Genomic DNA, 13,132 nt, shown 5'->3' with positions numbered 1-13,132 from the left:
CCTGTTGTTGGTCCTCCTTCCCCTCACTCTTAGGGGAGCTGTGTCCCCTTGCTAAATAACCCATTTTCACTGTGGAGAATCAGCACTATTATGCAGCGCTTACAGCCACAAACACAGCCCACAAGGACCAACCAGTCCTGCTACTGCTTCTCTAGCAAGAAACAAAGAGGTTTTCTAACCTCCTCCCAGCTATCAAATGACCTGCACCTGCAGTCCATGGAGAACAGCTGGAAGAGACTGAGTCCAAAGGCAAGGGAAGGGGAGAGGGAAGGAGACCATCTCTGCTGACAAACCTCCTTCCTCCTGGAACACGAAGGCTCCCGGCCAGCAAACAGTGACTTCTCTCTCCAGCCGCTCTCTCCTTGGCCCCAGGAGCGGTCACAGTCCAGGAGGTTGTGCTGCCTGGGCAACGCTCGCTGCCAGGGGCATCTCAGCAAAAGGACCAATATTGATCGAAGGAAAAAAAAAAAAATCAATTCCAGTAGAAAAATAATTTAATAAAGGGATAAGTTTCAAGAAAATATCTGTATAGTAACAACATTTTAAGTAAAATGTCCACAAAAATATACATGTCTAATGTGATTATACAGTAAGTTTTCCGACAGGTCCTGTTTTAAACTTGGTTCAGTCCATCTAGGAAAGACCTTCGCTGCTACCAGACTTCCTGGCGTGTATCAGTTTGCACAACAGAATCACGGCAAATGACATTTGTTTTCAATCTCATTTTAGGCTCATACAAATAAACTTTAGAGTTGGTAACAGTTCAGAAGAGATCAGGTTGTACCGTATTATTAAAAAAATAATAATAAATACAAATAAAGCAAAAGTCAGCCACCTAAGGGACACTGTCAGGCAGAATCATCAGCCCTACAATACACACCACACTTAACACCGACACAGCTGGGAAAAGGAGAGAGATGAAGGAAAGATGGGCAAGATAGGGGAAAATCCCAGGAGGAGGATTCCCAGGGATCACGGAGCTGCTAAAGGAGTGGGCTATAGAGCAACCAGGGAAAAGCACAGGAAAGACAAACATACTTCTAGAAACCGGACAATTTTGTAACAAAGAATATAAGATAAATGCAGGAAGATGAAAAGGAATCAGTGGAGAATGTTTATTTCTTATTTTTCCAAATGGCTATTGAGCTGTAGAAATAAAATGTCTGTTCCAAAGAGCCCTCACCAACCGTCCTAATTCAGCTGAACAGCTTCAAACCCGATGTACTTCCAGGGGAGAAAAATCCGTTTACAGAAACTGAAGGATGCGAAAGTACAGTAGAAAATAAAGAAAACATGTTCCACCAGCAGAGGACAGGACCAAAACACTGAAGAGGAGATGCCAAACAAGAGAGATCAGTTTTGTCAAAGGGAGATGTACACTGCAACAAAAAACCCAAAACAAAACAAAAGAACAGAATGAAAACCCATCCCACAGAAAGAAAATGGAAAATTGCTAAAGAAATAAAAGGACACACGTTTTCCAAAAGATTTTGTTTTATAATCAAATTAATTTTTTTTTTACATAGACAACTGAAACACACCAATATTTTGTGCGAAAAATATTTTTAAATAAAACTTTGCTCGTTCTCGATTTTTGTACATTCTGATATACATATGTAACAAGGTTTATGGCACTGTAACCAGGATCAAAAATCATATAAAGGAACGAAATAATTGCTCTCATTTCTCCTTTCTGAACCAAGCCAGCTGCCATTGCACTATTAGACTTGAAAATCTATTATCTTATTATTAATGGGCAGCCAACTCTAATTCCTTTGAACACTCAAAACAAACCCCAAATTATTATTGCACAAGAAGCCAGTGAAGGCATATGGCATAGAATGATCAAAGTCCTTTACTGTTAAAACCTTACACCCCAAAATAGAAAAATAGAACTGGAACATGAAACACGCCAAATAAACTTTGTTTTTTTCCCTTGTCTAGTTTGAGTCAGGAGTGTGAAAAGTGCCTCGCAGCCTTTTTAAGCTGCTCCAATTTCCTTTGCATTGGTGAGTGTTTAGCTAGGTTATCTTTCGCAAAGCCTTTGCAGAATGAAGGCCCTTATGTTTCACAGAGGTTTCTTCCTGCTTTGTTTTGGCTGTTTGTGTTTCATCTTCAAATTGGGTTTCTTCAGTCTATGAACCTGCACAGACTACTTAGCCATAAACTCTACAAGTAGCTGGAAAGGAGGGAAAAAGAAAAAAAAAAAAAAGCCCAATATTTCTTCCTCTTCTTCTTCTGATTTTAAAAAGTACTTCTTTTGCTCTGACGCCTCCGTGCTCTGCCGGCATCTGGGAAGGAAATCACAACAGCATCCCAAACGCAGCAAAGTTCTTGGATCTCTTTTAAAAACCTTTCCTTACAAAAAAAGGTTCTTATTCACAAAAAGTTTGCCACAAAACCCCCCCTTGAAAGCTAAAAAGAAAAACCCACAACCCACCCGTCACTGCCCCTAATCAGGTGAAGAATAGGTTAACCCCTTCATTGACGACCTTGTCGCAGCTTCGCTGTCACACGACAGTCTCTACGCCGATCAGCTTTGGTGTGAGGATTCGTGGCGTGACACCGTTGTTTAGATCTTCTTCGAACTCCAGTAACTGCCCCATAAAGTTAAGGTTAGGGGAAATAATTGGTCGTTTGCCTTTTACAAATTTATAGGCATCCGTCATGGTCATGCGCGTGTGCTTCATTAAGTACGCGATAACTATGGTGGCAGATCGGGAGACACCGGCCTGGCAGTGGATGAGGAGACCTTTTCCACACTGATGAGCTTCCTCTGGAAATGAGAAAGACAGAAGAAAGTAAGATTTTTGCCAGTTTGTAAAACAGAAAAAGCTCAGTGCACTGAAGTATAACTTAATGTGAGAAGTCCTTTTATTTGATTACAAAGCTACTCTTGAAATGAGCTTCAACAGGGCACTTTGCTGTGGTGCATCTACAAAAGCAGGAGCTGGATCCAGTTTATACCTTAGCAAGACTTCAGTGCCAGCAAAGAGGCCTCAAATTCTGACTCCTCACTTGCTGCATATCAAGCTCTGTGTGCTTTGACTTGGTCACCTTCAGTGGTGTGAAAAAGGGATTTGCCATCCCCACCTCTTGGTGAATCGAGCACAGCATCGCATTCTGCTGAGCGCTGCCCCTCCAGGGCTTCGTGCTGGGAGTGGTGGGGAAAGGACTATGTGAGGAGGGAGGGAAACGACAACACACATACACAGTCACACGCACACACAGGTTCTCTACCAAGTTACATCGCTTAGAGGGATGCAACCTGGTCAGGATTTAGGGAGGACAGAGCCCTTGGAATTATGTGCTAATAGGACTCAAGAGTGAAGAGAATCACTACCATACCCATACTCATCTCCCACAACTTGCTTTCAAAACAGGAGATAAAGCTTTCAAGGGGTGACACTTGAATCTATTTATTTTGTTTTAATCCATAAGAGGAGCACGAATTTAGTTTGTGGATTTTGGCATGAATCCAACCCCACCAAGAGTATGGTTCATCCTGCCCCACATGTTCAACCTGTATTGTGAAAGCAGAAATGAAGCCAACTTCCCTCTAGACGTTTTTGCCAGTTAGTATTTCGAAAAGCTGAAACTCTCTTAACTCATTTTGACACACGTTCCTGAAGAAATGTTGATGATTCCACTTCCTATGGCTCTAGTCTTACCTAAACCTGGGTTTGGTCATGTGGTTTTTTTTTTTTCCAGACATATTTAAAGAAACATAGGCCAACGATCTGCTGTTCAAACATTTCCAAATCTCAAATGCAATTTGAAGTTTACCCTGAGGAAGGGAAAGCTTTGAATAGTTACTTCCCCAGCTGGCTAAATTTGCTGTGGAAAAGAAACTCTCAATGGAGAAATATTTGTTTATTAAAAACAAAGACAGACCCTCAAGCTGTAATTACTAAAAAGGAAAGTAAAATGGGCTTTGAAACACTTTCTAAACCTTTTTCAGAGCAAGGCTGCTTTCTCTGCCCTTGGTAAGGTCATCAGCCAAATGCTCTCTTTTAGTGGTTTGGAGAGTTCTAATCCTGCAGATCACAGGGATGCTGGGTGCACAAACCTCCCTCCCAGTCCCACGGGACCTCAGAGCTCTGATGCTCCTTCAGGTAATCTTAGCCTACTGCATCTCTCCATCTTGATGAACTCAAAGTTTAAAGTTTTACTGGATTTCTTGATGCATCTTTTCCTCCCAAAGAATCAAAGTGAGGTTCCCTCTCCCTTGCCCTCAAAGAGGGGCATTCACCTTGCCATTCATCAGCAGTCTGCAGAGCTGACAGCACTACTGGTACAGTTGGGGTTGGGTTAGGAACACTAAGGAAAAACTGGTTTTAAGTAGAGGTCCTTTGGTCCTCAACACCGTAGAGGACAAGCCCAAGGGCTTCTGGCAGGAGCTTGAAGCAGCAAGACTCACTCAAGCTTTCATGCTGCACTCCATCCAAACTGCAGCATAAGCAGTGATTTGCCTATGCACCTTCATGGAAGTCGCATGGCTCTTGCCAACCCACACACAGATGGACAAGGCTGAAGAGCTGTCTCCTTCCAAACAGCAAGAACCTGCCCAGGCAGACAGCACAGACACATGTTTGGAAGAATACACTGAGTTTGGACCTCCTGCCCTGGGCCCCAGGGCCACAACTGCTGCCCAGTCCTTCTCAAGCCCAGGAGCAACCCCACAGAGCCAGCCCAAGCAGGCTTAGGGTTCAGAGGAGCCACATACCCATACCATAACTCAAAGGCCACAAACACCATTCGAGGGTAGGGAGAAAGACAGCTCTGTGCCCACTTCAACAAGTCCACCTAGGCTGTGTCACAGCACAGAACTCTCCATTGTCTCATCCACCACTATTGAGCTTGGAGTATTGGAAATGAGACAAGCCCAGCCTCAGCACGAGAAAAAGAATTATACATCATTTGTGCCCCCCTCCAGCATATTCCAGAAAACCTCTCAGGACACATACTCAGGTTACAAAAGGCACAGCAGGGAGCTGTGCCCAGAAAGAGGCAAACGAAGGCCCTCAAAAAGCTTTCAGTATCCTGTCAAAAGAGGCCATCTGGCTCTAGACTAAATGACCAAACAGAGCTGAATATACCCTAAAACACAGTTGAGGGTTGTGCTGTGTGGATTGTAGAGTTTCAGAGCAACGTGGGCAATCTTGCTGGGCTGTTTCTTCTGCAGCCTCCCCAACACCAGATGGAGCTGCATGTCTGTGGTCAACTCTCACACAGCCTACAGGGTTTTGAGGCTTATTAATACAAGTTTTCATCACTATCTACTTATCCACACATGCAGTCTGAAGTTATAAGTCTAAGAGTAGAACAAGTGAAGTGCGAAAGTTTGTCAGTTTTCTCATGAAATTAAGTTAGGAAAGACTCAGCCATGATTAAAAAGTTACTATGAAAAGTTGGCTGGAAGCCACTGTGGAGACTAGGAATGCAAAAGAATCAGGAAGAAGGGGTGACACCACTCTCAGTTTTGTGGGGTTTCCTGAATTTCAAGGCCTAGAGGCTAGCACCACTATCAATGGAGAAAAATGTACCGCCAGGCTACTTAACTGGATGCACTAGAGATGAGAATAAGTAGAAACATGAGATGCTCAGCATTTCTGACAACCTGAACAGAAGTAAATAAGGCCTTACATGGCCTTCAGGGTAGTTAGCAAAGCATAAAATTCACTCCAGATTCTTACAACAGGTAAAAAAACACAGCAGTATTTCCAGTCAAGGGTAATTACCAATGAACTCAAAAGCCTCTTCAAAATACTGCCTGAGATTCTGCTTGTTGCTGTCAGTGGCCGGGAGCCGCTTGTAGTTGAACAGGCCTTTCTCGTAGTGGTACAGGGGCAGGTGGGTGGTCACATTGATCACGTAGCCGATGTTCAACCTCTGCATTTTCTCCAAGTCCTGAGCATCATGCTCGTTTCCGAGGAAGAGGAAGGGCAGGATGGGGGTGAGCTCAGCGTTCTCAATGTCCGGCGTGGTGGGGATGGACTGAGGTAGCGTGGGGGGCACAGCAGACGCGCCGCCCCCTCCTCCCCCCTCTGGGCACTCTTGCAGCTGGAGGGAGTTATCACAGAGGTTTTCGTGGTTCTGCTTGAAACCGCTGAGTCCTCCTGGGAAGAGAGACCAAGCAGATATTTTGGTTACACGCCCCAAGGTCAGTGATGCTTTGGACCTACCTTTCTTCACAGCACATGCTGATGCCACCAGGGCTGGAGCTGGTTCTATTGTCCCCACCACCACAGCTATCACAGTGACTGATGCTGGGCACAGCCACCAACAGCAAGGGTGGCATGAATCGATGGCACACTTTGCCTTCCCCTCCACAAGGCTGATGGTGCCAAGAAACAGGCTCACAAACATGTCTCTGAGCAACGTCAGCGTGCAGGGGCTGCCTCACCTACGAGCCCATGGGAGAAGGCAGAGAGGAGGAAAAAAAAAAAATAGACAAAAGGCATTTTTCCAAGAAGGAAAACATTGCCAAAACTACAAGCAAACAGGCTCGCAGCACACCAGAACAGAGCGGTGAGCCAGATGGGACAGTCTTTCAGCTTTACCTGTTCACAGCAGATCTGCACACCGGGGGCAGCCCCCAAGGGCATCCCCCACCCAACTCCCCCAACGCAGGGGCATTGCTCTGGGCATCGGTACATACGCATTTGTGCGGCCAAAAGAAAACCGCTCCTTGTAACCTAACAGCAAGCAAGGTGCTCACATAACATGTGGCAAACAGTTCTTTTTCTGCCCCAGGTTGCCTGAAAATATCTAGCAAGAGTTATTTTTAGGACATTAATATGGATTGGGAAATGGTTCCAAGGGGGAGAGAGAAGCAATTTATTTTGGCTTGTGCCTCCCCTGGCTCTATTGCACATTTTGCTGACTTTTTCAAGCAGCATTTCCACCCCCCCTTTTTTTTTCCCTTCCCTCAGGAGGGCGGCTACACAGAACTGGAGCAAGAAAAGCAGACCTTCTTTCTACACCTCATTCGGCAATTACATCAGCCCCAGGCTCCCCACCTGCCCAGTTTCCATAGCGATTACACAAAGCACACAATGACATCAGCTGGCATGACATCAGCTCTTTGAGCGCAAACAATACAAGAAGAACTACTTTGTGTAAGGCCTTTGGTCAGAGGCTGCGTTCCTGGGAGCCGCTGATGTAATGCTAACAGGTGGCTCCTCCAAAAGAAAAAGGCGGAAAGAGGAGAAACGCAGCCACATATTCCCCCCTGCCTCGCCCGCAAAAAAGCGCACGTTTGTGTTGTACTGGGATGCTTGGAGTCATGCAACGCATTGAGACGGGCCAAGTGTTCAGACTCAATTGCACTTTGTTAAATGCAAGCCAAAAAGAAAAACATATCCCAGGAAGGGGGAGAGCTACGCTGAAGTTACTAGAAAGAGCTACACTAGCCAAAATTAATGCTGAATGTCACCATCCCAGTAATGTTATTTTTAAAAATAGAAAAAAAAAAAAGGAGGTTATTTGTCTTTTACACGTTCTTTCACCATGATCTAGCACAGGAAGATTTTAGAAGAGAGCAAAACAAGCTGTCACACGGGCTCTGGATCAGACACAGCAATGGGCTTTGATGCCTACGTGTTGAGTACTGCAGCTCCAAATGTCCATGTGCCTGTCCATAGGGTGGGACTCACCCAGGGCCATCTCTGTGCCCTACGCAGCACTCAATGAGCACGACAAATACTGAGTAGGTTACAACCATCTGAGCGCCTCTAATAAAAGTGCCCTTTTGAATGTCCAGACTTCTGTCCTTCGCATGCTGCTAGTGACTAATTTTCCCAGAAACCCTTGAATTGCCCACAAAACACAGAGTATTCCCACTGCCTCGCTGCCTACAGGACACAGAGCAAACAGATCTGCCTCTCACTAAGTTGTTACAACAGGGGAGCAGATAGAAAGAAGAAAAATTACAAAAAAAACCCCTGAGCTTGACTGCCAACTGCAGCACCTGGCCTTGACAGGGTCTGAGAAGTCATCTCAGTCTGCTCAAGGAAACAAACAAGACTATGGTCCCCAAGCTAAAATGTCTGAAGTCTCATCCAAACCAACAGCCCTGCTTAGAGTCTGAGCTAAAGACTAAGCCCTAGCCCACATCCCCATCCTTCTGTATAGGCAAGCAATCCATTCACCTTGAACATTAAGCAATAACCAGAGCACACTTGGATTCCAAAGAAAACCCCTGAAAAAAATCAGTTGCTCTAGTGACTCTAGAGCCAACACTCACTTTCCACATTTCCTGCAGCCCTCTGGGAGTAAGTGGCCATAGGCAGAGGTAGCTTCATCCCTCAGGTGCAGACACGCTGATGGTGTGGAGACACCATCCTGCTTCACCAGCTGCCTTGTAAGAGACAGCAGAGCTGGAGAGTCTACAGCAAGCTCTTTTCTCACCACCTATGTCCTCCTTCTGGGGCCTCTGCCTGCCCTGTTGGCCAGAAGACACCATTACTCCTGTTACCAACTCTTCCTCAGTGTGAGCTTTGGTCCAGCAGATGAGAACAGGAAGGACAATATATCATTACATTGTGCAGAGCTCCTCTGTTATCACTGCATCCAGAAGAGATCAAAGGGTATAGGGCAATCCCTACCACTCCAGCAGGAGTATCAGGTCAAAGGATGGGAAGGCAACCCCAAATATGCCATGTGGAAGATGCCAAAACAAGTGCAGTACCCAAACATACAATAGCCTCACCCACAATCTCTTTCCTGACATCTGCCAGTGAAGAGGTCATCTTTCGTAATGTCAGTTCACATACCCCTTTTTTCTTGTTCTCTTCCTTCATGTGGGTAGGGAGTTAAAAAGTCAGTTCAAGCAATATTGAAAGTACTGTACCCAAGCAGCTCTCAGAGCAAAAGCCCCTTAAACGACACGTTACTGTGAAGAGGATTACTAACCTGACAGGCTCAGAGACGTGAGCAAGGGAGGACTGGATGAGAACACTGGTACCCAGAAAGGAAGCAGCAAGATGCAGTTACACAGGGAAGCTGAGCTCTGAAGCCAGCAGCAGGAGCTTAGCTTAGATCTGCACAGCCATACAAGTCACACAGGTCCCAAAACATGATCCAGACACTTCATGAGGGTTGTTTCCTTAATCTACTCCCACCATGCTCACCACAGACAATCCTTCCTCCTAGCTGATTTATGAGGCACTAGTGTAATTTAAGTGGAGCTCATGCATGCATAATGCTCAGGTTTTTCCAAAGTTTGAGACTACTTCCCAAAAAAGGTCCAAGTAAAGTTCATTATTACCAGTCAGAGTCTAAGAGGAATGGGCTTTCCACATGAAGGTAAATACAACATACAAGGTATTCAAGTGCATCTGTACTCCTTTGTCAAGCAGCTGCTATACCAGCATATAAAGCCTTTGTGCAGTGGGAGAGAACATGGTGTAAGCAGAGAGGAAACCAACACATAGCTACTGCAAGCCTAGTCCAAAGAGTTGATTCATTAAACTCAGCAATGGCCAAGACATATCACTGCTACTGACAGCAACTCCAGATGACAAGGAAGCTCAAGGCATGGATGCAGAGACTCTACTCATGGTTGTAACAGAAGCTGCTTGGTGGTTGAAGCTGCTCAGGCCTTCCCAAAGCTAGGGCATGAAGGAAGCAATACAGAAGGCAGTAACAGGGGTGTGGAGAAGCACAACCTGGTAGAAGCCTAAAAGCATAAAAGTAAGCTGTATTTTAAAAGCAGCTTTTCAGCTGCTATTTGTAATACACAAAAAGCTTCACTATATAAAGGCAGCCTAAACAGAGAGGCAATAACATAATGTATCTACCAGGAAAGACCAGTAGCATGCACACCAGTGTGGTCTGAACAATGGCCACAAAGCCTTAACTCAGCTGTGTTGCCACCTTCGGTGACAAACCAAAATGCCAGCAGCAAGATAAGCCATCAACATTCACTTCTACAGAATGTCATGCTTGTAACCTGTCTCTTCTAGCTTTAACCATACCACAGAGCTTTAATAACCAAAGCACAGCAAAAAGCCTGAACCGCCCCAGCCAGTTTGATGCAGCCCACGCATGGATGCTAAGAACATACCAAGTGCTTTTGTGCATGCTCTGCTCCAAAACAGCTGCCGGGCAGGCTTTCAGGCAGCTGAACATACCCAAGTCCCAATGAAGATGGACATGCAAAAATGCCCAGCACAGTGGGGAACCCAAGGTATTTCTTCCATAGGGAGATGAATCAATGAAGCACGACCCTTCACAGCAGATGGTCTTGCCTACAATCTAGTGGAACACAACAGAAGATCGAGGGCTTTTGCTCACCACTGATGCAAGAGCCAGATACGTTTGCAGTTATCACTGTGTGACATCTTCCAACATCCTGCCCTGCCAGAACAGTTAGTGAGTGACAACAGACTTCAGATTGTACAAGACCTCAAAACTTTGAGGAAGTCTCAAGTCAGCATTGTATGTGCTCCAGCTATTTACGCTTGTTTGTTCAAGTTCTTCGCAGCCATCTGCCCATCAACATCTCACTTAATGCTCCTCAAAATCTCCTGCTGAGCAGCACCCGGGCAGCAGCTGCACACAGATTTCTCAGCTCCAAAGCCACCCAGGAGCCCAGGGCTTGCACCAGCACCAAGAGGCCAGGTGAGCAGCTGGATAAGAGCCAGAGCAGCTCCGAACAAATAAAAAAAGACAAGTAGTATGGTGCTTGCATAAAAACCATGCCAAACAGGGCGTCTGTCATTTACCATCGGAAGAGGGCAAACACAGTGCAAACAGGCACAAAAGGTATGGCAGAAACTAGGCAACCAGCTTTTACGAGGGACCGCGACCTTGCAGTAGAAACACTAATCTTCAAAGAAAGCAAGGAAAAACAAACCTTACCTACACATATTTTATTTTTGTGATTTTTTTTTTTTTTTTCCTAAGAGAAGATTGAGAATTAAAGTACCAGTAGCACAGTAACACCTGCCCTCTTTCTCTGTGTCTCCTTCGGCACCTCTTTCAACTGTCGCTGCTGTTCTATGGATGTGTGACTATAAACAAACCAGGATGTGGGTTTACAATATGTTTTGGTAATTTGCAATAAGTTTCCTATCTGGAAACAGGCTCTTGCCCCACAGTAAAGGGATTAAGTGACCTTGTTCCCCCTATAGCAAGAGAGTATACAGAGAGGCAGTCACCATAAAATATCCTCACCATAAAGCAATACCTTTGCATTACCTCATCGGCAAGGCCATACTTTGTTCTGAGCGGGGCAGGTACTGGGTGTTCCCGCTACAATTACAAACAGGAACGTATTTTTATACATGACAGACTGCAGATGTGGGATCCACATTTAGACAGAACACGTGGTCCTGGGAGACAAACAGACCTTTTATGCAGCTTTCAAAGCTGTCCAGGCGGATTTCTGGATCTGCTCATCCTCAATTACAATACCACAAAGCCATCTCAAAAAAAAAAAAACACCACACCACCCCACATGCACACATGCGCAAAAAGAACAGAAATCCCAAGATACTGTGAAGTATCAGCAGAAGGGATGTTCAGTCTGTAACTTCCCCTACTCTTGAATTGCTGGGCTCTCGTGGGGGGAACAGCAGAAAATTCAGCAATACTGGGGTTCTGGCCACCAAAAACTTCACTCGCTCAGGAAGAAAGCCAAGTTTTAAAACACTCACTTGGTATGTACCCTGTCAGTACCAACACAGCAAACCAAGCTCCTGTGACAGTGTTTGAGTGTGTTTAAGGTCAAAATGTTACAGCTATAATTTGGGGCACAGGATGGAGACATTCAGAAAATTGGTGTATATCTGTTTAAGATGACGCTTCAAATTTGTGCAAGTACAGCCTGTTCCTTTAAACCTGTGACCTCATTTATTTACATTACTGCAAAAAAGCACTGCCAGAAGCAACAGCTGATGACAGTCTCATGTATTTTTCCACTAAGACAACAATTAAACTGCTCCTGTGTTATTAATGAACAGATGACTTTGTGTCAAGTTGATTCAAAGTGCAGGATGCCTCAAGGTCAAGCAAATGTGACTGGCACGTAAAAATAGAGGCCAGGTACTGCCAGCTGCTTCACCCACCTGGTGTTGCACCCTTTTCCCACCCATGCAGGAAAGTCTGGGGCACCGGGGCCACCCCTGTGCCGTGCCACCAGCGGTGCCCAGAGGTCCTGCTGCAGGGTGGCATGTTGGTGCTGAGCCACCCCTGCTTTATTGCCAGCGTTCAGGCAGTTCCTGCTCCACAACAGGTCATGCTGGGGACTGTAGCACCATGCTCGAGCGAGATGCACTTACCTTTGAGCACCATGCTTATCTTCTTTCATTAACATCACATCTTCTTCCCCTTTGGCTCAGGTTACCATCCCTATGGGCAGGCAGCATCACTTTCCTTGTGCTGACCTTCACATGACAGCTTTACAGAGGGCTGAAGCTAGGCAAGCTTATTTGGAGACAGGGTCTTGTCCCCAGGTCACAGGTCTATGGGAGGGCTGCTTTCCCATGGAAGAAGAACCAGTGAGCACAGATGTACCACTCCCCATCTGACACAGGTTCACTTTTCGCAACAAATTCATCACAGCTTGCTTGCTTCCACCAAGGAAAAAATGAGCTGTACGGGCTGAAGCAGAATTCAGCCCATATAGGCCAGATCTATGCTCAAGATGTGGACAACCACCCAGACCATCTTTCCATACCACTGACCAACACAGCCATATCTACAGAAGTTTATGGCTGTGCACAAATGATCTTGTATATAGGACATAACCAAATTTAAAGCCCACTACCTTATCTCCAACACCACCAGATGCTATAGAGTAAGCAAAAGAAAGAGGAAAGTCCTCAACTCTCCATACTTCTGATGCAGTACTCAGCCTCAAGCAGGGGCAGGTCTACTGGGTACCAAAGGCACTAGCAGGGAGGGCATGGAAGACACCGGGGGTGCACCCATAGAGCACAAGAGCTAAAATCACCTTGCAGTGGAAGATCTGGCCACCACACTCTCCCACAGCTGTTGCTGGCACCATTTTAGCCATAGCAAAGAGGGCTCATGGTCCACACTGGGGATCATTCTCTGTTCATCCTGAGGTACTGAAGAAGGGATGCCCAGATTTCCTAAACACCACAAGACAGCCACTTTCCTT

General features: G+C 45.7%; 1 protein-coding gene across 1 annotated transcript in view; it reads right to left on the bottom strand.

The window, feature by feature from the left end:
* Positions 1–482: 482 nt before the first annotated feature.
* The window catches only part of DUSP10 (dual specificity phosphatase 10), a 28,384-nt gene continuing 15,734 nt past the window's right edge, over positions 483–13,132 (bottom strand). Inside the window, exons 3-4 of the mRNA XM_082049058.1 lie at positions 5,742–6,119; positions 483–2,776 (exon numbers count right to left, since the gene is read on the bottom strand). Coding sequence (XP_081905184.1) covers positions 2,511–2,776; positions 5,742–6,119 — 644 coding nt within the window. The 3' untranslated portion in view covers positions 483–2,510. The remainder of the gene's footprint in view (positions 2,777–5,741; positions 6,120–13,132) is intronic.

Source organism: Streptopelia decaocto, assembly GCF_964273445.1.
Source record: "Streptopelia decaocto genome assembly, chromosome: 3".
In the NCBI taxonomy this organism is placed as follows: Eukaryota; Metazoa; Chordata; class Aves; order Columbiformes; family Columbidae; genus Streptopelia; species Streptopelia decaocto.
This window is presented reverse-complemented; position numbering and strand designations above follow the sequence as displayed.